We start from the raw sequence: 21371 nt of genomic DNA on the forward strand, positions 1-21371 counted from the left end.
ATTCCTTCTCTTATCTAGTTCTTGGCACAAAATCAAAATGCTGAGTGAACAAATTCCATTGTGTCAGGCCTGTGTGGTTAATTAACCCTACAAGGGAAAAAAACCCAAGGGTGAAATGTAGGTTTCTGTTGAGTTTGTTTTTTTTTGCAAATGACACAATTATCTATTATGCAGCTTCTTTGTTAGTACAAATACTTGAAATTCTTCGGTCTGTCTTAGATGTTGTTCAGTCCCATCAAAGTCAACTTCATTCCATTGTGTCAGGCCTGTGTGGTTAATTAACCCTACAAGGAAAAGAACCGAAGGGTGAAATGTAGGTTTCTGTTGAGTTTGTTTTTTATACAAATGTCTCTTTAGTCTCTTTATTTACTTGAATAAATAAAGGATAATAATAAAAAATGTTTTTGAATGTTATAATTTAAGTGAACTTGTTGAAATAAACTTTCCCATTTGCCATCAATAAATACATTTAATTTATGTACACAAGGTGGGAGTGTGATAGTTGGACAGAACTGTCATGCTGGTCCTGAGTTTCAGTCCTCCATGGCTCCATTGAAGGTTACATATTGGAACAAGCTATTGAAGGAGCCTTCACTGTAAATAGTTAGCCGTGCTACCTGTCAGTTGCAGGAGGAGCAGTTCACACTGAGAGGCAGTGTCATCGCTTTCAGCCTGGCTGCTCTTTGCTTTATTGTAGCTGACTGTGGCACTGTGAGTGTAGACTTTTATAATGCTCCTAAATGTAAGTGTTCTCTTCCTGCTGGCTCCAAAGTAAAAAAAAAAAAAAAAATGAGTACAAACATTCAGTTGTTCAAATGACTATTTTGGAAAGCACCACATGTTCAGAGTGCCATGCTTTCCATTTCCTTGTATGTTCACGAATGCCATAAATCATGTTGACATGTTTTCACTTGCTTCAGGACTGGAAAGAAGAAATTAATTTTGCTGTGTAGAGTGTGTTGGAAAGGTTATTATTTGCATTAAATTATATAAGAGACAGTGAGAAGAGTTCTCCAAAAATCCACCAACCATTAATCTAATGAAACACACACACACAGTATATCTATAAAGTTCTTTCCTGAATAGGTTGGGAACTATGACAACAAAAGCTGTGTATAGAACCAAAACTTCATCTTTAAATTATTTAATTTTTGCAATTAAGCTTTCCATTTTTTTAAGTGACTTATTTTTCCCCACCCTCTTGCAGTTCAGTAGCCCCCTCCCCCACCCACCAAAGGCATACACCCACCTCTCTAATGCTCTGTGTTAAGGGCATCAGGAGCATTCTTCTTCGACATGTGCCTCTGTCACTCACTTACATACAGCGACATAACTACACCGCACACACAGTCGCGTTTTCACTGTGTCCTCTTGTGTTCTCAGCACAAGGCTGGCACACTGCTCTCTGTGAGCAGTTATTTTCACCCCGTCTCTCGGGAGCCTGAGAAAAAGACCTGAACACTCTGCCTAAATCAGTTGCGGCTTTAGCAGCCATCGGCTGTTTTGGTTTTTGGTGGAAGAATAAAGTGAATAGACTAAGACAGTCCTCAAGTTCCAAAGCTGCATTTCTTCCGAGATGGAACGTGTGAAACTTTGGGTGGTAAGGCTCCTGCTTGTGCTGCTGTGCTCAACCCAGGTGCCGTTCTCTGCTGTAGTAAGTGCCCAAGACTTGAATGAAATGGAGGAAAGCCTCCACGTTAGAAATGCTGAGGAGGTTATGGCTGAAGAAGCTGAAACAGCTGAGGGTGGTGATGGCACTGAGGAAGATGATGAACATGTAGAAGAGGAGAAAGATGATGAAGACTCAGATGATGATGAGATAGAGACTGATGAACAAGTAGAAGAAGAAAAAGATAAAAAAGAACAGGAGGATGAGAAGGAGATAGCAGAGGAGGAAGCTGAGGAGGAAGATGACAAGACTGATAAGAAAGAGGAAGAAGAAGGTGAGGCTTCTGATGAGGAAGATGAGGATGATGCAGAAGAGGAAGAATCTGAAGAAGAATATGCAGCAGATGAAGATGAAGAGGAGGAGGTGTATGAAGATACAGATGAGAATGGCGAGGAGAAGGTAGATGAAGATGCAGATCGCGAGGAGGAGGTTCATGAGGAAGTCCCAGCTGATAATGAGGAAGATGACGAGGAGGAACCAAGAGAAGAGGATGACGATAAAGCAACTCAAGGAGATAAGGAAGAGGAGGCTGACAGTGCTGAAGAGGATACACATGAGGATGACTCTGAAGATGAAGATGGTGAAAACACTTTTTTTTAAACCCATACACATTTTGAAACTTATTAATAGTTTAGATACTGAATGATGCAGTATTTAAATATTAGTTACAAGAAATAATGAGTTTTCTTAGAACTCCATGAGTAAATCTGTACTCTACAGTAGCTCTCTGTCATTGTTCAGCTTACTGGGGTTACTTTAGGAACACCGTCATACATATCAGTCCTAAAATAGACTGGATTATCTGTGCGGTAGGAACCCAACAGTATCTAAACCATCTATTCCATTTGTTGTGCCAATGTAGCTTTTGAGACTTCAAACACCAAACATTAAATACTTGGAGATTTGTCTAAAAGAGGGTGCTACAGTTTAGGGCACATTTTAAAAGCACAGTCATTGCTTCATGCTAGAAAAAGAATGACAACAAATGGGACCTGTAGGAATTTTAGCTTTGTTTACACTAAAGCTACTTAGACTATTTTGTAAAAACGAACATGTCACATGATGTTATGACAGAAGTATAATACAAAAAAGAGACTGTCTGTGTCATACATACAAAAAAATATTGCACCAAACAGAATTACACAGTTAGTCATGTAACTTCTCAATAAATGGCAGTAATCAGACCTTGCTAGAAAAGCATTTCTTGGATTGCTTGTTAGTACAGAGACGGACTGACTAACACATAACCTGGGCTGCCAGTGAGCAGACTTGTCACAGGGGGGTTGATGTCAGTACAGACTCAGTAGTTAAAAAAGAAAAAAATATGGCCTAAAGTTGCTTGTAATGTCTGCGGTTAACTGCAAAAATGGCAAAAAAGCGACTAAAGTAACTTGCAGATATGAGTGTTGTTGAATGAGGTTGCAAATTACTGCAAGATGTATTAAAATCAATTCAATTAAATAAGGTTTACTCCAGCACCAGCACAGCAATTAGGAAACCCATGTGAATACTGAGGTTTTGATACTGTGCGTCCGGAAAGTATTCACAGCATTTTACTTGTTCCACATGTCAGTCTGCCCCAGGGCAGCTGTGGCTACAACTGTAGCTTGCCTCCACCAGTGTGTGAATGTGAGAGTGAATGAATAGTGAAGTGAATTTGTCATGTTACAGACTTATTCCAAAACGGATTATATTCATTCACAGTCTTTGACATGACACTGAAAATTGAGCTCTTTCAGGGAAGTGACCAAGAACCCAATAGTAACTCTGACAGAGCTCCACCAGTCTGGCCTATATGGTAGAGTGGCCTGACAGAAGCCACTTCTCAGTAAAAGCCAGACCTTGCTCATCAGCTGGCAAATAGCATCACCACAGCGAAGCATGATGGTGGCAGCATCATGCTGTGGGGATGTTTTTCGGCAGCAGGAACTATGAGATGTAATTGCTGCCAAAGGTGCTTCAAGAAAATATTGACCAAAGGCTGTGAATACTTCTTTAAATTTTATATTATTGTATTTTATTTTGAGTAAATTTGCAAGAATTTCATGCAATATACTTTCACTTTTTCATTATAGGTTATTAGTAGAATTTTGAGGTTAAAAATGAATTGAATCCATTTTCGAATAAGGCTGTAAAATGACAAAATGTGTAAGAAGTGAAGCGCTGTGTATACTTTCCAGGTGTCAATCCTTGTATTAAACAGCAATTAAACAGGTGTACCTAATGAAATGGACAAATATGATTACATGGCATTACTTGCTTTTGTAATTCTGGGGGGGCATGGTCTGCGGTGCCGCTGCAGGGGAGATGGATGCAAAATGCCTCGCCGAAATAAGAAGCTGTGATGCCTGTCTGTAGTTGTTGTTGTTGTTGGTGATGATTGTGCGGCTGGCAGCTGTAGAGCTGCAGCCGTTCGTGTGTTTGCAACAGCAACCGTAATAAAGAAAGAGATACTAAAAAGCATTGCCGTGGGTCATTTACAATAATAAATTCTTACCTATGCATTTTCTACCCCACATGTATGTCTCAGTGCTATACAGTAACATAGCAGTCTGACATAAGATACATTCTGATACATTTTTGAGCTGCATTTTACTGCAACATTTGACAAATCCTGACTCTAATATCTAATGTTTGCATCTAAAAGATCTTTTGCTGACCAGATCATTAAATTAATTTTGTGATTTGATGTTAAAGAGGAGGTTAAATAATGAAGAAAGACACGTGGAGTTATGATCATCTTTTTTTTCTTTACATAGACAATTTAATGTTCTACAAGATACACTTGACTCTCTTCCTCAGCGTGTCTTGGCCTGTCTTCCTGCCCTCACCCCCAACCAGTTGTGGCAGTTTGCTGAATGAGCCTAGTTCTGCTTTCTTCCTGTCAAAAGGCAAATTTTCCTTTCCACTGTAACCAAAGCACTTGCTCATAGGGGGTCATTTGATTATTGGGGCTTTCCCTCGTCTTTAGCTTACAATATAAAGCGTCTTGGGGAAAGTGTTATTGTGATTTGACCATTTATAAATAAAACTGAATTGAACTGAATAAAATACATTTCCGATAAAGATGATTTCCTGAACCATTTACAGATGAGTCTGAAGGTAAAGACACAAAGGACAACCAAAGTGACTCAGATGAAGAGGAGGGAGCTGCTGACACTCCACAGTTCCACTCTGGATCTTTGTGTAGTGTTTGCTCCATTTGTGAGGTAAAAAAACATATCATGGAAATAACAGATTTTATTTGCATATCTGCCCAGTAATCACACATTAGAGTTGGGTTTTACATAATTTCAGTAACCTGCTACAAATGATTATAAGTCCTGCGTTGTTAATTTGTCCTGACTATATACCATATGCACGGTTAATCACTCTACGTTGTGGTTCCTTCCCATCTTGTAGCATTGCTCTAATGACTGTGCCAAGTGCCCGTGTGAGGAAGGAGACGAGTCTGATCACTGCGAGCACTGCCAAGCAAGCATCTTGACATAAAAGGATTATAACTGCTGTAATAATACACAGCACTTTGTTTCACTTAGTGCCTCTTTGTGTTAATCCTTTTCTCTTTTTGTTTGTTTTGTTTTCCAGGGTTGCTCAACCTGCTACATTTGTCCCATTCTTTGTGACACAGTTTGCACACCGGGTAAATGCTAGTTGTGTTTCTGTGGGTGTACTGATGTGTGTTCACAGATTTAATTAACTTTGGTTTGACATAAATGTTGTATTTCTTTTCAGGCGGTCTTGTTGATGAGCTAACTGGATCCCTCTTGCAGTAAGACTATTCACATTTAAAAACACAGAGATATTTTTAGATGCATTATTGTTGCACTGTTGCCTTTACACATAGTTGTGCTTTTGTTTTTGCAGGACTGTTGCCTCTCTGCTCTGAGCTCCCTGGGAATTATGTTAATTTGCTTATGTGGGAAACTACTCCCCTGACTTCACCACATCAAACATGAGCTTTTCATGAAACAAAAGCAAAGAAATATTTATGTTTTAAATCATACTTAAAGCTTTCTTGTAAGAAGAACAGGAAAAAATCAGTGTGCACAGGTTTTGCAAATATGATTTCTTCTTTCTGCCTTTTTCTCTTCTTTTGTCTTTTTATTGTTATAAAAAGATATATAAAGGTTGACACACTTGAGATGACATGAATCATGCAGACAAGAAAATATATATAAAATACATATAAATGGCAAAAGCAGAAGTGTTTATAGTCTATAGTATGACTGCAGTAGAGGCCAAAAGGAACATGAACATTATGAAAATTGGCAATTTCTCAGGTTGTGTCCTTTTTGAGTTCTTTTGTCTTGCATCCTGTTAGAGTATAATTTAATGCTAAAACATTGTATTACCTGTTTTTTCATTATCCAGTAAATATTGTTGTTCTTTTGATAAAAATGTGTTCAGCGTAGCTGATTTGTGCATCATGAGCATCCTTTAGCTTCTGTGATTCAATTGCTACACTCTGATTGGTTCACAATAAAGAATTGGGTTCAGAAAGGGAAGTTGTGGGTTAAAGATTTGGTAAACAATCAGAACCGAAAGGCAGTAAGGCACATGTGCAAATGTCAGATGTCATGACTTATATTCCTCAAGGGGTAATTCAGGCACTTAGTCTTCCATAACACACAGAAACTTGTATAAAAAAAATCAAATTACCAAAAGGGAAAAATGGTCCAAATCAAAGCCGAAACTTGATACCAACATTTTAAAAATCTTTTCTAACAAGTAAACATTCAAACCTGTCAATCAAACAGGGACCCTTTTGTCTCTTTTGTTAGCAGTTTGTTGTCTTTAAGCTCAAACCAAAACCGCCGTGCTTATTTTGTCAACAGACTGCCACAGACCAAGAGGTAAGGCATGGCTGCTTTAAAGCAGTACTCATTGTGACAAATGAACCAAAGTAAATAGGAAAAATTAATATAGTGTACTCAGAAGTAAACATCGGAAAATTCCATGTGATAATATTTTTGAAATAAAACAATACATTTTTATCTAAATTGGTAAGATATAGTGTGATCTTTTTGAGATTCCCCGCTAGTTAGAAAACAAATTTTGTTCATTTGTCAGAGATTTGGCAAATAAAAGAAAAAAAAAACCCCAACAACAAACGGCAACAAATTGTCAAAGTCACAAATGTTGTCATGTCAAGATCAAGTCTCTCACTGATCCACACAGTCATTATTTGTCATGATAAACAATCACTTTCATTTGCCTATATATGTTCAGTCCGTAACACGCCATGGTCTTTAATGTTTTGGAAAAAGGAGGTGTTGTGTGTTTGCTGTATTTCTGTTCTGCATAAACAAGAAGAGAACTGGGCCTAATGAAGCATAGTGATGAATGTGTGAGGACATGAAGGACAGAAAACCTTTTTGTGTAGATTCACTTACCAAAGTGATGTGTGTACAAACACAAGACTGAGTGACATTAAACATTGCCAGGTAACAGACATGCTGCCCGTGTGATACAAAAAACTGCAAATCTCTGTACCTTTACCTAACAATATTTTGTAATAAGTTGACATATGAATGATGGACATTGATTATTGGATTTTATAAATTTGTCTCTGCTGTTGACTGACTAGTGTAATTACTAATCATGTAATAATTATTAACTGTGATTTGTGAATGTTTTGTGTATAATTGTTTTATTTTATTTGATAATAGTTTGTGGACACGATCACTGTAGTATTGACTGCAAATAGGTACTTGTCTGTAGGCATGTGTATCATTATTTTTGAAGGATGTGTCACACAAATAGAAAGGTTCATTCTCACTGTCAGTGACTTTAGTTTGTTTCTTAGGGCCCTACAACTATACAATGCACTGATTTAAATAAATAGTGTCACAGGAAATGCAGGAGAGTGGGTGATATCATTTTCAAAAATGTCATCTGAATATGAAGCTCAAACCATCAGCTTTGTTTGACCTAAACACTGGATATGGGGGCTGGGTTGTCTGTTCGGTAATAAAAGAAAATCCATAAGATTGCATAAATGATAATACAAATTATTAACTTTAAACAAAAAACAGAGTTTAAATAAGTTGTGGCAGTAAGGGGCCCGTCACTGCACCAACACAGAGTGCTTTGCATAAGACCCTGCTTATATGTTCACTTTTATTTTGTCTAGATTATTCAGAGGAGTAATAGATACTAAGGGTGATTTTTCTGGACTATAAAAAATAAAAATATGTGATACTCGACAAAAAGGTCTTCTATTTTCTGTGAAACATTTCCTAAACTGAGTATCTGAACTGTGTAATATGTCTGATGATTTTGCTTATTATAAAGCAATTGTTGGACACCATTTCTTCACTTCTTCCATCCTCTGGGAGCAAATATATGATTTCATATTGTTTTCTTGCTTGTTTTATTTGAGTAGTTTCAGTTTTAATTTGAACTAAATAGGTTTGAAGTTGCAGCTGGCACACTAAACTTCATGGAGAAATCAGAAATTAATCAAACATCACATTGAGCCACTTAAGCTGATTTTTCTCTTCAGGAGTGAATAAATAACTTAGATTTGGCATATTTAACAAAAATAATAATTATGTCCTTTACTTTTTTCTCCATTCTTTTGTAAAACAGTATATTTAAAAATTAATAATCATATTTTGTCTTTAAAAATGTCATTTTGATTCAAACGTTTGTGGATACTGGTGGATTAACCATTACAGAAACATTAAAGAATCTGTTTATAATTATAAGTATTGTTAATTTAAGGCAGCTGTGCTTTGGACGGTGGTCTAATTAATCTATCTATTAAGCACTGTAAGTGTTAAGGTTAAATCAGGCTCAATTATTTCCCCTTTGCATTGAGCCTGTGCTCTGTAGGTGCCTGAGTGATATATCAAAGAGCAGAATAAATGTAGCTATACATACTGATTTTACCAGTTATCTGGTGTGCTCTTATTGATGCCTCTATTTTGAATACCATGTTTCTGAAAAAGGTCCAGCAACCATGTTGTGTGTCTCTCCTATATATGTTCATTGTTTATACACAGTGGGCATCCTCCCATTGATTAGCATAGTATATATATACATTTTGAAGCGTACTGCAGCAGTTTGTTACCCTTTTCTCACTGATGGACTTATTGGACGGAAAAAAGTTTAATGTGACACCTGAAACCAACACATCACTTTTCAAACCTTGGAGACTTGAGACTGCGAGAGTAAAGATAGAACGGTTTGTCAAAATTTTAACAATGATTACAGTAATGTAATCAGCTTGTCTGATCTTGAAAGCTTCTTCATGGAGTTTTGTAAGAAATGAGGATCACAAATCTTATCCAAGTGATCATTTGAGATTTTTGTGATGCACATTCTTCACTTTATTCTGTCTTAAGGCACTTAATTGGGTTTCAGTTCCGAGATGGACTGTTATGTACTAAAATACTGGATTATTCACAGTCCACGCTTGAAGCAGCTGAATAAAAAAACACAGAATTTTCACTGGCCCTAGGAAGGCAGGAAGAGGAAAAACATGTGACTGTCTTCAGCAGTTCAACACAATCTTTGGTAATCTGTACATGTATCACGTGATTTCACCTCTTCATCAACTCTTATGAGACATCCATGACAGGCTTCAACAGCTAGCAGATTACATAACAGGCTACACTTCTGCAACAATAAACCAGGGCGTACATTCCAGTGCAGGAACATATACATCAAATAATGATATGACTTTTTTCAAGTGAATATTAAATGTGTCCTAAAGGATTTCTTTCATTCTTATCCACTAGATCAAGATGTTCCCCAAGCAAACAGGATATTTCAATGTGTATCGGCCCACACAGCCCCTGCCAGTGGCCGCGGGACCAGTGAATCTGCATCCAGTGCTTCTCGACCTCTCTTATGTCTTCTGCTGCTGGCATGCCTCTGTGTCTATTTTATATAATTTGGACCTGTGATGAACTGCTGTGAAGAATATATATTGTACTGCACTTATTAATTTCTTTATATGTTAGCTTGGAAAGTAGTTTTTCATTGATGACATTTGAATACGTACTTTATATGTACTATATGTCTATCATTATAATGGTTGACCAGAAATGCTGCTTATTAAACTTTGAGGGGATTAATGTCAAGCTGACATGATATTAAACCTTGAAACTAGGTTGCCAAACAAAAATAATTCTGCGCTTGCTATAAAATAGCTGTTTGCTTTGCTTCAGCAAAACATATCTTATAAGAAAAATAAAAAAGTCAATCACTAATTAAAAACATGAGTATGTTTTGAGTATAGGTGGTCATCTTGTGTGTTTGCTATACAAAAAGCAAAGAAAAAAATATTTTTTAATTAAATGCTCTTGTGCTTTAGCAGTGGAAAATGTTTTCTTGTAGCCAGTTTAAATTAAAAAAACACTTGTCTGAAATTGTAATGTGTGATTCTTGTATAAAGCTACAGGCCTTAGTTTTTCATGATACCATCATCCTGTAGTCTCCTTGCAATATTACACCACCAACATCAGCCTGAACAATTAAAACGAGGCAGGATGGATCCATATTGCCATGTTAATGTGAATCTGATACATTTATCTCTTTTTTTAATCATTACAATACACAGTTTTATGTCACTCTGGATAAAAACACATGCTCAGTGTATCAAATGTAAGTTAAACAATTAAGCTATGACATTGAGGTACAGCTAACTTACTCAAATTAAGCTGCTTTGTTGTTTTCTTGCATTAGGTCATTACAGCAGTACATTGTTCACCAGCTATGGTAGAAGGCACAGTACTTCCTGGAGCATGCTAAGCATACTGTAAATCTGACTGACCTTAAGTTACTTTTTCGAGATAAGTCAACAGAGTAAGAAGTGCTTTGATGAAAGGTGCTCTAATAGAGGTACCTGTTAACAATGATTATGACTAATGCTCATTCTGTTAATAAGAAGCATCTACTTGCATGACTAAAATTACCTCTGTAGATATGTTTAATGACAGCAGGATTAGTATGTCAGCCAAAAGAGAGTAATGTGGGAGTGGTATCTTTTGTCAGTTTGATTTTACTGTCAGCAAAAATTACAGTTGATCAGGAACCAGTCTAGGTGGAGCATGTTACCTAGACATAGATAATAGATAATATGTCAAACCTCTATTCAATTGCATTACTTTTAACATTGAGCATAACCTTTTTTGTACAGTGACTGACTTCATAAGGGCAATGTTCATTGTCCCATCTTAGATGGCGCTCAGGGTGCTTGATTTAGTGTGAAACCCCCCATAAGGAGCTTCCTTGTCTTGATTTCAGTGGTTTCCATATTTTCCTTTGGCTAGGTTATTATCCCAGCAGGGGATATATGATCACCGGCAGGTCGTAGGTGATAACTGACCAGATCTTGTTCTTCCCATTCAGCTGACTCCTCTGGACTTGAGGTGTGTGTGTGTGTGTGTGTGTAAACTTCAGTCCTTTCTTCTTGAAAACAACAAAATGTGAGGTTGTATAAATAAATAAGTAAATACTGACAGTCAGGGATTAAATTAAATGGGAAGAACACAAATGAATTACCAACTGAAGCCTCATATACCTACATACTTACAACATAATTTAAATGGTTAACTAGATTTCACCAAACAAATATTTCACTGAACAACTGATATTGAACTGGGAGAAAAACAAAAGTTTCATATACAATGGAATTCATATTGCATCTCGTTTTTAGATTTCTTTACCACCTGATTTTGAAACACTTTTAAAAATTTAGATGATGAACAATGCAATCTTAATTCCTCATCACAATCACTATAGAAGTTTACCCCACTGATTTTTCATTTGAGCAATAATCACATATTTACATATGATATATTTTTATGATATATATTTTTTCTCCTCTAATTTCAAACAACCTCTGGATATAGTTTGGAAGGAGATCATTTTGTCCTTTGTACAATATCAGTGTAGTGCTGAGTTAAACAAAATCGTAAAACTTTAAGGCATGCAATTTCATGAATATTCAGTTGCTTTATTTTTATTTTTCTTTACATTGTAGCCACAGCTGCCCTGGGGCGCACTGACAGAGGGGAAAGGTGAAAGTAGTAACCTATGGTACAATACATTCTTCCAAGAGGTTTGACTGGTTGATGAAACAAAACAAAAACAAAAAATAACCAAAAAATAGAAAAGCTGCCTGTGCCAAAATGAAAACAAACAGAGTCACACACTGTGCATGTGCACAATGTGTGCTTATGTAATCACTTCTTATAAGGCGATAAATCAAAGTACTTGTTCCTTCCCTGTTGAAAGGCCCCCAAGGTCTCCCGATCTGACCCCCTTAGACTTTTATCTTTGGGGTCATCTGAAGGCAATTGTCTATGGTGTGAAGATACGAGATGTGCAGCACCTGAAACTACGGATACTGGATGCCTGTGCTGGCATTTCTCCTGCGGTGTTGCCATCAGTGTGTGAAAAGTGGGAGAAGAGGGTTGCATTGACAATCCGACACAATGGGCAGCACATTGAACACATTTTATAAGTGGTCAGACACTTGTAAATAACTCATGAAAGAATAAAGTTACGTTGAAACCAAGCACACCATTGTTTTTCTTGTGACATGTGTCACATGCCCCTCTTGCTATTGGAAAAACAAACGTTGTATTCAAGATGGCTGACTTCTAAATGGCCACCATGGTCACCACCCATCTTGTGGAGTTTGCCCCCTCACATATACTAATGTGCCACAAATTGTACTTTACTATCACCAACCATTCCCATTTTATTACGGTGTATCCATATAAATGGCCCACCCTGTATATGTCACCAGTCTTATTATGTCCAGTGTTTATTATGTTTTGTTCTGTTGTGTAGTACTGTGTTAAGAGATATATTCTAAAACACTTCTTCAGTTGAGAATCAGAGAAGAGAAACACACAGATTTTCTTGCTAGCAAGGGCAGCCTCCTGAGCTCACACACCAAGAGTGAGGCTCAGAGACTAAGCCCTGAGGACTGCCCTGGTCTTTTATTTATACACTTCAGTGAGCGTTTGTTCCATACATTGAAATGTGGAGGTGTATGTGTGCGTGTGTGTGTGTGTGTGTGTGTGTGTGTGTGTGTGGGGGGGGGGGGGTCAGAGTGTGACCCCATAAATGACTTCCCTAAACCTGCTCCAGCAGTTCATCTAAACAAAAGGCACTTAGCCTAAAACAGATAGAGCTACGTTAATCCTACCGTAAAACAATAAAACAAGGTACGACCTTCCCCATGCTCCTAGAATGTGGGGGTGAACGCCAGAACACCCTGGAATGTTACAGACCTCCTAGGATGAGACATTCTTTCAATATGCCACCAACTATATACTTCTAAACACAAATGATTACATGCAGTATTCTACCATATGCAAACTTATATCGTTAAAAGATTATACTGACTACTAAGTACAATTTTCCATTGATTCCTTCCTGTTGTCAGTATAACTTTAAATGAGATATCAGTATGCAACACCTTGTTGTACATTTTCTGTCACATCGTCATTGGTCATACAAAGTCTTCATCTTTCAACAGGTCGGGGTCATTATCATCACTTGTCACGGCTATGTATGCAGCAACAGTGGAAAATATTATGCGGTTAATCAAGAGTTTTAAACATGGCAGTATACATGTTACAAAGACACAAAATAAAAGTAAAAATATCCCAACTCCGATAAGTAGTCCTTTTAGCACCTGTAACCAGGAGCCAGTGTAAAGCCAAGAAAACCAGTCACTTGTATCACTTACATAGTCCTTATTTTGGGCCTGCTGGATTTGTCTCAAAGCATTCAGGGCGTCAGTCATGTTTAATGAGTGTACATCGTCTGGTATGTAAGTGCAGCATGTGTTGTTGAAGAGGACACAAAGTCCCCCTTTCTCTGCTAGTATCATGGAATAGTTCTTCCCTTGGAGTTGGTCCAGGAACACATATAGTGTGGGGTGTGTTGACATGCTGGGCATATGGGAACAGACATAATAGTCTGTATTTGCCGATTCTGTCTTTGTCCTGCGATGGGAATACTTATGGCTCTTCTACTGTCCATCCTCTGCAGAAAAACCCCTCTGTGGAAAGGGTGCTGGGTCCAGTTATCTTACTGCTGTTATGATCCCAGCAGTCTTCAGAGTGTCATCGTATGCACAGTACAGTGACACAGCATTAGGTGATGTTCATAGGAAACTGCTGTCATCATCACCATAGCTTCTGGTTCCTGTGCCTTCACAGAATCATGATGTCATGCCTCATGGTTCCAGAGGTGCCATAAAAAGAACATAAAGTTAACCATCCATAGCTGTGGAAAGAAATGACACTAGTTTCAACACAGGAAATTTTTCCCGTGTTATTCATATTGTCAAAATAACCTTCACATTTTCCCAAAAACACAGTGTAACAGCATCACCAACTCATAACCTGTAAACACAGTTTTCTTCACACATAAACCCAGAAATCCTGTAGTAGAAAAACATTAACTAGTCCTCTTATAAATCACATGATCAAACACATGAAGAACTGTAATGCTGTAGAAAAGAATGCAAATGTTAGCGCTGTGCAGGTGTATACACACTTTCTCACAGTTTCCTCTGTGAGCAACACAAGGTAGTGAATAACACACCCATGGTAAATTCACAGACACAGAAAATTTTAAACTAAAAAGGTTAAATTTGCAAAGTTCACATAGTCATGTGACCCAAGTTTCCTCCTGTGGTCTCCTTCTGCTCCTGAAACAGAGACACACACAGAGATACATCCACACCTTTGTCAGGTGGGGGTTAACTTTGAGTCGTGGTCAAGTCTTGTCAGCTTTTACCAGTCAGTCAGTTTGTTTTTATTTCCATTCATTCATTCATTCTTTCTTTGCTGATAGTGGAAACTATCGTCGCATTTGATCTCCACCCTCAGCAAAATGATGTCATTTCAAAAGAAAAAGAAGAACTTTAGATCGGATTACCTCGCTGAATCCTTTTTTTAGGCAGGGACTGTCATTTTCTAAATGTCCCAAATAAGTGGCTTTCTCCTGAGCCCATTTTAATGTGGAGAAACTTACTTGTAACAATTTTCTCGACAACGTGCCGTATAGCGCTTCTAATCGTGCAGATCTGCTTAAACAGAGATTATCGAACAAAACTTTCAGTGCACTGTGAAAGTATCAAAAATAAAAAGGCCTTGTTAAGTCATGACACAAGCTCCTCATCTCAGGAGGGTAAATCATACCATTAGTATGGTTTATCATACCATCATACTAATTGGCAGGCTCAACTTCACAACAAAAGAAAAATCATCAGCTAGATTCACTCCAAACCAACCATCAGCTGCACAACACACAACATAACCCTAATATGTTATGAGTTTAATCCCCAGGTCTGTGCTTTTCACTCATTTGGGCCACAGATCCATATTATCCAGTTTTTCTTTTTTCCCGTCATCATAAAACATGTGACATGTCATCAGCTATTTCACAAAAGACGTTTGTTCTTATGTATTCAGAGTTGTGTATCTAGGTACAGGATTCACTCGCACATCAAAACAGGAAACTCAGTGTTTTAGAGTCTCCACTCTAACAAACTCCAACACATCCAATTCACTCATGCTAGAATTCAGTCACCTTTCATTAATCTAAGAACGATCAACTAATTTGCATATCAGCTATTAACCCACTAAGATGACAGGACAACAGAAATGCATGTTCAAAATGTTATCACAAAAATAGAATTTCCCTCATACAGTAAATTACTTGTGCTGCATCAATCAAGCAGAAAGCATCTCCCAATTTACTATATTAACAACTAAATTTATCGTCTGATCACTTGTTGGTCAAACCAGAATCTTTTTTCCCACAAAAGTTAAACTGTTGTCCTGCAACCTAGAGAGTCAATTTTTTGCATTGGATAAATTCAGCATTTGATAACAAGTGTCTGTTAAATTCACACTATTTTAACACTGATGAGAGATAACAAGCTAATTTTCATTGCATGGGTGTTTGTGTTATTAGGCAGGTTTAATGCATGTCTGTGGAGCTGCATATCCAGCAGAACATGTTCTTAAAGCTGCCTTTCCTACACATTTCTCTGGTATTATTTAATCATTTTGTAACTGATGTGCTATGAGTCCATTGATCTTTGCATCACTTCTCATCACACTAAGTGACTTGGACAAGATGGTAAACAGACTCACATGCTTAAGATGTTGTCTAATCTTCATGAGCTCTCTTGTGTTTGGAAGTGTTAGTAGGGTTATGCATGTTCTGCTTGTGTGTGTGATTTTGTATGTTTCTTTTTGCAGTGTTTCAGACTCCTTCACAATTTTCCCACTTAAGCAGTCAGTTTTGTTTTTCCCAGGTTTGCTAACCCAAATTTTGATTTCCCAAATTAAACACCAGCATTCTCACTTACTCTCACTGTTGTCCTCTCCCACTTCAACAGTCCAATAGCAGGCAGTTCTCTTTCAGCTTTGTCCTGTGTTTCACTGTCTCTTTATGCCATTTTCTCCAAAGGTGGCAAATGTCAAACTCCAACAGTCTCCTCAGTTCTCCTCAAACGTTCTTTTCACATGCACAGTGCATTTGCAGCTTGTTGGGAACACAGTGCCATTCATCCAATCAGGCAGGATGATGGGTTTGCTCTTCTTCTCTCATGCTGTTTGTCCACACTGCTGCTGCTTGCTGGGACTCTTTGCCCAGGATTCTGCTGCTGTCTCTTTATCTGCCATGTTATTGCTCTTTGGAGCTGCATTCCTTGTCTTCAGGGAGGAGTGAGAGCTCGCTTGTGACTTTAAGAGACACATGGTGCTGTAAATAAGTAAGCCTGAACTTGGCCTGAATGTTTCCAATGATGTTAAACTATAACTTTCTTCCGACCGCTGCATGTGGAAAATTGATTCAGGTCTGCTTTTCACCTGAAAGTGACAAACTAAGACATTTTCATTATTATTATCACTGCTTAATCAACACACATCTCTCTCTCTCTCCTGTTTTTGTGAACAGTCCTTTAAGCAGAAAATGAGATTGTAGTTGTTCTTGGCTGATCAACACAAAACCTTTTTAAATTTTGTCTCTTTTTCACTCTTTTTTTTTACTTTACAATAGCTGGTGACCTGCAGAATCACCGCTCTCACAATCAGAGGCAATTACTTTTACACAGCGCACAAAAACACTGTGACGTCAGACACATTCACACTCACTTTTTCATCCGCATAAATAAATTACATGGCTGATGATATGTGCCTTGGTGATCCATAAGTATGATCACAAGTTTATTTAATTATTTTTCAACCCAACAAAACAAATAAACAGAAACATAATGCTGATGCTATGAACACTCCACACACATGAGTCAAGATACAGGAAAACTGCTCACGGAAACGCTGCACACTCCAGTTATCATAGTTTCATTTCCCTCTCTTTTAAGAGTTCTCAGCCAGCTCCTGATCTGATAATGTGTAGCTTGCTCATCAGCTCAGAAGAGACCACAACGCAACCTCACACAGTGGTTGCGTGCTTTGCCCCTTGTGGGGCAAAGTGGCAAAGACTTGCACTTTCATATTCAATTCAGCTTCTCCATCATGTAGTTTTCAGCTGTTTAATACAGGGTTCAGCGTATTAGTTGTTTTCATAGGTGTGCTCTATATCTCAACCATGGCTCATAATAAGACGACAGTCTTTCAAACAGGTCAAATGCCTCTATGCACGTCATTAGTTTAAATATTTACCTATTTTACTTCGTATGTCATTGTACTGAATTTGAGCAACCCTGAGCTTAATGCAGATTACTATTAACAACTGGTTAAATTAATGGTCTGGAGCACCGGCTGCTGTTGATCAGGGCAATCTAAAGAATTTGCGTTGTTTTTTTTTTTTTTTCTTTTTGTGGCTTTCTCCACCTATTTCCACTGATTTTACCTGCTCCGGCTTGTTGTTTTTCTAACCATTTCTCATCAGGTGTTAATTTTACTTGTTTATTCCCCATTTTCAAAGATTTTGCTGGGCCATCGCTGGCACGCTTGACTTCAGAGTGGTTTACTGATACGGCCTTCAACTTCACCCTAATGGTGAAGCGGTATCAGTTTTATGAGATGAAACTCAACCATTCTCCTTTGTCACCAGTACGTGAGCCTCAGCAAAGAAAACAAAAATGGAAGTAGTTCAGCAGCGTATTGTGCTGTAAAATCAACTTACTTCCAGACACATACACACACATAGACATTTGCGTGCTAATTTGTCACGAAGTAATTTCGGCTACCTCTAAAACCTAAGTCTAATTCAGCTCCTTTCGGCGAACCCAACCTATTTTAATTTCTCTGTCTCAAAGAGACAGAGAAATTTGCCTAAACGTTTTCATTTGCCTAAACGTATTTTAATTTGTCACGAAGTAATTTCGGCTAAGTCTAATTCAGCTCCTTTCGGCAAACCCAACCTAATTTATCACGTTACTTTAAACCTTTGCGGCCGTTTTATATACCAAAATAGTGTTTCTCACCCTCCGACATCTCACTGGTGGTTCGGCTCATCAGACTGATCCTACCGTAAAACAATAAAACAAGGTACGACCTTCCCCATGCTCCTAGGATGTGGGGGTGAATGCCAGAACACCCTGGAATGTTACAGACCTCCTAGGATGAGACATTCTTTCAATATGCCACCAACTATATACTTCTAAACACAAATGATTACATGCAGTATTCTACCATATGCAAACTTATATCATTAAAAGATTATACTGACTACTAAGTACAATTTTCCATTGACATACTGTCTCTTAGACAAATACTGGTATGGCTGGATCAGTGTACACCTAAATCTGAGTGACAGTTCATGTCAATTAAATTTTATTTACATAGTGCCAAATCACAACAACAGTTTGCATCAAGGTGCTTTATATTGTAAGGTAAAGACCCTACAATAATACAGATAAAACAGAGAAACCCCAAAAATCAAATGACCCCTATGAGCAAGTGCTTTTTTTCGACAGTGGGAAGGAAAAAGTCCCTTTTAATAGGAAGAAACATCCAGCAGAATCAGGCTCAGGGAGGGGCAGCCATCTGACGCAACTGATCGGGATGAGTGGATGAAGATAGGATAATAACCATTATGCAGAGAGGTGTATAAACACATAATGGGTGGAAAAGGTATCTGACTTGTACTTCTCACCTGACTGGATTCCAATTTATTATCTAGAGGATGACGAAGAATCAGATGCTTCAGTTTAAAATGTATGTTGTGTGTCTGTTTTGTTTCTCATAACAGTTGCTGTCGCGCTGACCTAGTAGGTGTGGCTGCTACTCTTCTCTTCCTCCTCTTGCCCACTACCTGCTCTGTGCTGCTGCTTGCGCGTGGCCGCTGATTAGACCTTGTGCATTCTACAACTAAGTGCGGCCTGGTGCGTGCCGCTCCGCCAGGTGAGCTGAATTAGAGCAATCAAGGGCTGGCATGCCTAGTAGACCTTAAAATGCATGCAGCAGCCATTTGACCTGGGTGCGACATACTGAGAGGACAGCAAACAAAGCACAATCCACTTTCCACTGTGAGGAAGACTTTGAGCTAGACGGGCTATCGGTTTTTCACCTATCTATCTACCTCTCAGCTATCTAACTAGCTAACTACCTGATTGACTGAATGAACTTGAAACTGGTCAAAATAAATTGAGTGAAATTCAAAGTCTGGTCTTTGTCAAGTGTGGGCACCTCACAGACAGAGAACACTTGACAGTTGCTATACACTGTCAGTGCCTATTCCATCTTGTTGTTCGTGCAATATTTGTAGATATGATGTACTTGCGTAATCAATGAATAATCGAAAGGCAGGACCGTGTTCAGATTTGGCTCTTGTCGGTGCCAAGCTTACTTTGCCAAATGGAAGGTGTCACAGTGTCATGTTGTGTCTCCTTATAATCTTTTAATACAGAATATACTCAACAGTACAAGGAAGGAATGTTCTGACTGTATCTCTTTTGCATTGTTTCTTTATTTGAGGGAATAATAACGATAGTCTTTTTTAATTCTTTTTTTAAAAAGCCCATAGGTTTTGTTTTGTTTTTTGTTGTTGTTTTTTAAACACAGGACTTCCTTTATGGTAAATCTTAGGATCAAATTATAGCAGTATTGAATTTTCATAAGATTTTTGTATCTCATCAAAATGTAAACCTGATCACCTTAGTATTGCAACTTTTACTCCACATGAGAACAATTTGGTAGAGCATATTCTTAAATGAAAAAAAAATACTTGCAAACTTTCTTTCACCAAAGAGTCTAAATTTCTAGCATTCCCCTGTCGCTTGTTTGCTCTTAATTTCTCGTTAGGAAGCTAAATGAAAAAGTTTACCACTTAAAGACACATCAACATCCTGTGGATTTTTTTAGTCCAACAGATCAAAACCAAAACAACATGTAAAAACAACCTCTCTTCAAATCTGAATGGCATATGGACACCACAACACTTCCATATATGAGTGATACACACACAAAAAACACACGCGAAGTGACTGAGGTAGCTGAGTGTTGTAGCTTTAAAAGGATGCATTCAAACATTGACTAGTAAGCAACACACATTTAATCTCAAAACTCTCTGGAAACAAAATACGGAAGTTTACATCAGATATTTTGATGTATCAAAACTACATACTTACATTGTTTCTTTCAATGAATAGAACAAACCAGAATTTCCAGCACAGGTTGAAACATGTTTAATCCAACAAAAGGTAAAAGAAGCCACATCATCATACTGTATGTCATTAAAATGGGCAGTGAGCATTCAAAATGTCATAATGTCACAACTCGCCCAGAAACTGGATACACCCCCACCCCCTGAAAAAAAAAAACCCCAGTAAGCTTCAGGATTTATTAGAATACCTATCATAGTTGATATCAGAGTTGCTAACCCATTTACATTACTTCATATGTGCAGTAACAATTTAAAATCAATATATGCTGACTTCATACCACCATGAAAAGCTGGTTGGATACACAAAAATATGTAAGACCACCAAAAGAACCTACATTGTTGATGGGAGTGCCTGCACTGGAGAACTGAACAATGGAAGAAGGTGGCTTGATCTGATGAATCAGGTTTTCCTTTGTATCATGCCTAAGGCCGGGTAGGTCAACACACTCCTAGGAACATATGTCAGCAAGATGCACAAGAGGAAGAAGACAAACTGCTGAAGGCAATGTGATGTTTTGTTTGATGCTTTGACATCCCTGGCCCACTCCAGGTCAGGGATGAGTTCCTGCCCCAAGTGGAGGGGTTTAAGTATCTCGGGGTCTTGTTCATGAGTGACGGGAGAAGGGAGCGGGAGATCGATAGACGGATTGGTGCGGCAGCCGCAGTGATGCGGACTTTGTCTGTTGTAGTGAAGAGAGAGCTGAGTGTAAAAGCAAAGCTCTCAATTTACCCGTCGATCTACGTCCCTACCCTCACCTATGATCATGAGCTGTGGGTAGTGCCTGAAAGAACGAGATTGCGGCCACAAGCAGCGGAAATGGGCTTCCTCCGAAGGGTGGCTGGCCTTTCCCTTAGAGATAGGGTGAGAAGTTCGGCCATTCGGGAGGGGCTCAGAGTAGAGCCGCTGCTCCTCCACGTCGAAAGGAGCCAGCTGAGGTGGTTCGGGCATCTGACAAGGATGCCTCCTGGGCAGTAGCGGTTTTTGATATGGGCGACACGGGCAGTTGCCCGGGGCGGCATCGTGGTGGGGGGCGGCATCACGGGCATCGCAAAAAAAAAAAAATTGCTCGTACTCATGCTG

The 21371-nt window shown here is 38.4% G+C and overlaps 1 protein-coding gene across 2 annotated transcripts; it reads left to right on the top strand.

Moving 5' to 3' along the window:
- Positions 1-1341: 1341 nt before the first annotated feature.
- LOC102794189 (uncharacterized) lies at positions 1342-7286 on the top strand. 2 transcript variants are annotated; one of them, XM_006805770.3, is made up of 6 exons: positions 1342-2249; positions 4760-4878; positions 5072-5143; positions 5258-5312; positions 5405-5441; positions 5537-7286. In XM_006805770.3, exons 1-6 carry the CDS (start codon positions 1577-1579, stop codon positions 5556-5558), a joined length of 978 nt encoding a protein of 325 aa, XP_006805833.1. In that variant the 5' UTR covers positions 1342-1576; the 3' UTR covers positions 5559-7286. The 2 variants fall into 2 exon arrangements, with proteins under 2 accessions (XP_006805833.1, XP_035770204.1); XM_035914311.2 differs by lacking the exon at positions 5072-5143.
- The last annotated feature ends 14085 nt before the right edge of the window (positions 7287-21371 follow it).

The sequence above is a fragment of the Neolamprologus brichardi genome, chromosome 8 (genome assembly GCF_056152115.1).
Source record: "Neolamprologus brichardi isolate AB-2024 chromosome 8, ASM5615211v1, whole genome shotgun sequence".
NCBI classification, from domain to species: domain Eukaryota; kingdom Metazoa; phylum Chordata; class Actinopteri; order Cichliformes; family Cichlidae; genus Neolamprologus; species Neolamprologus brichardi.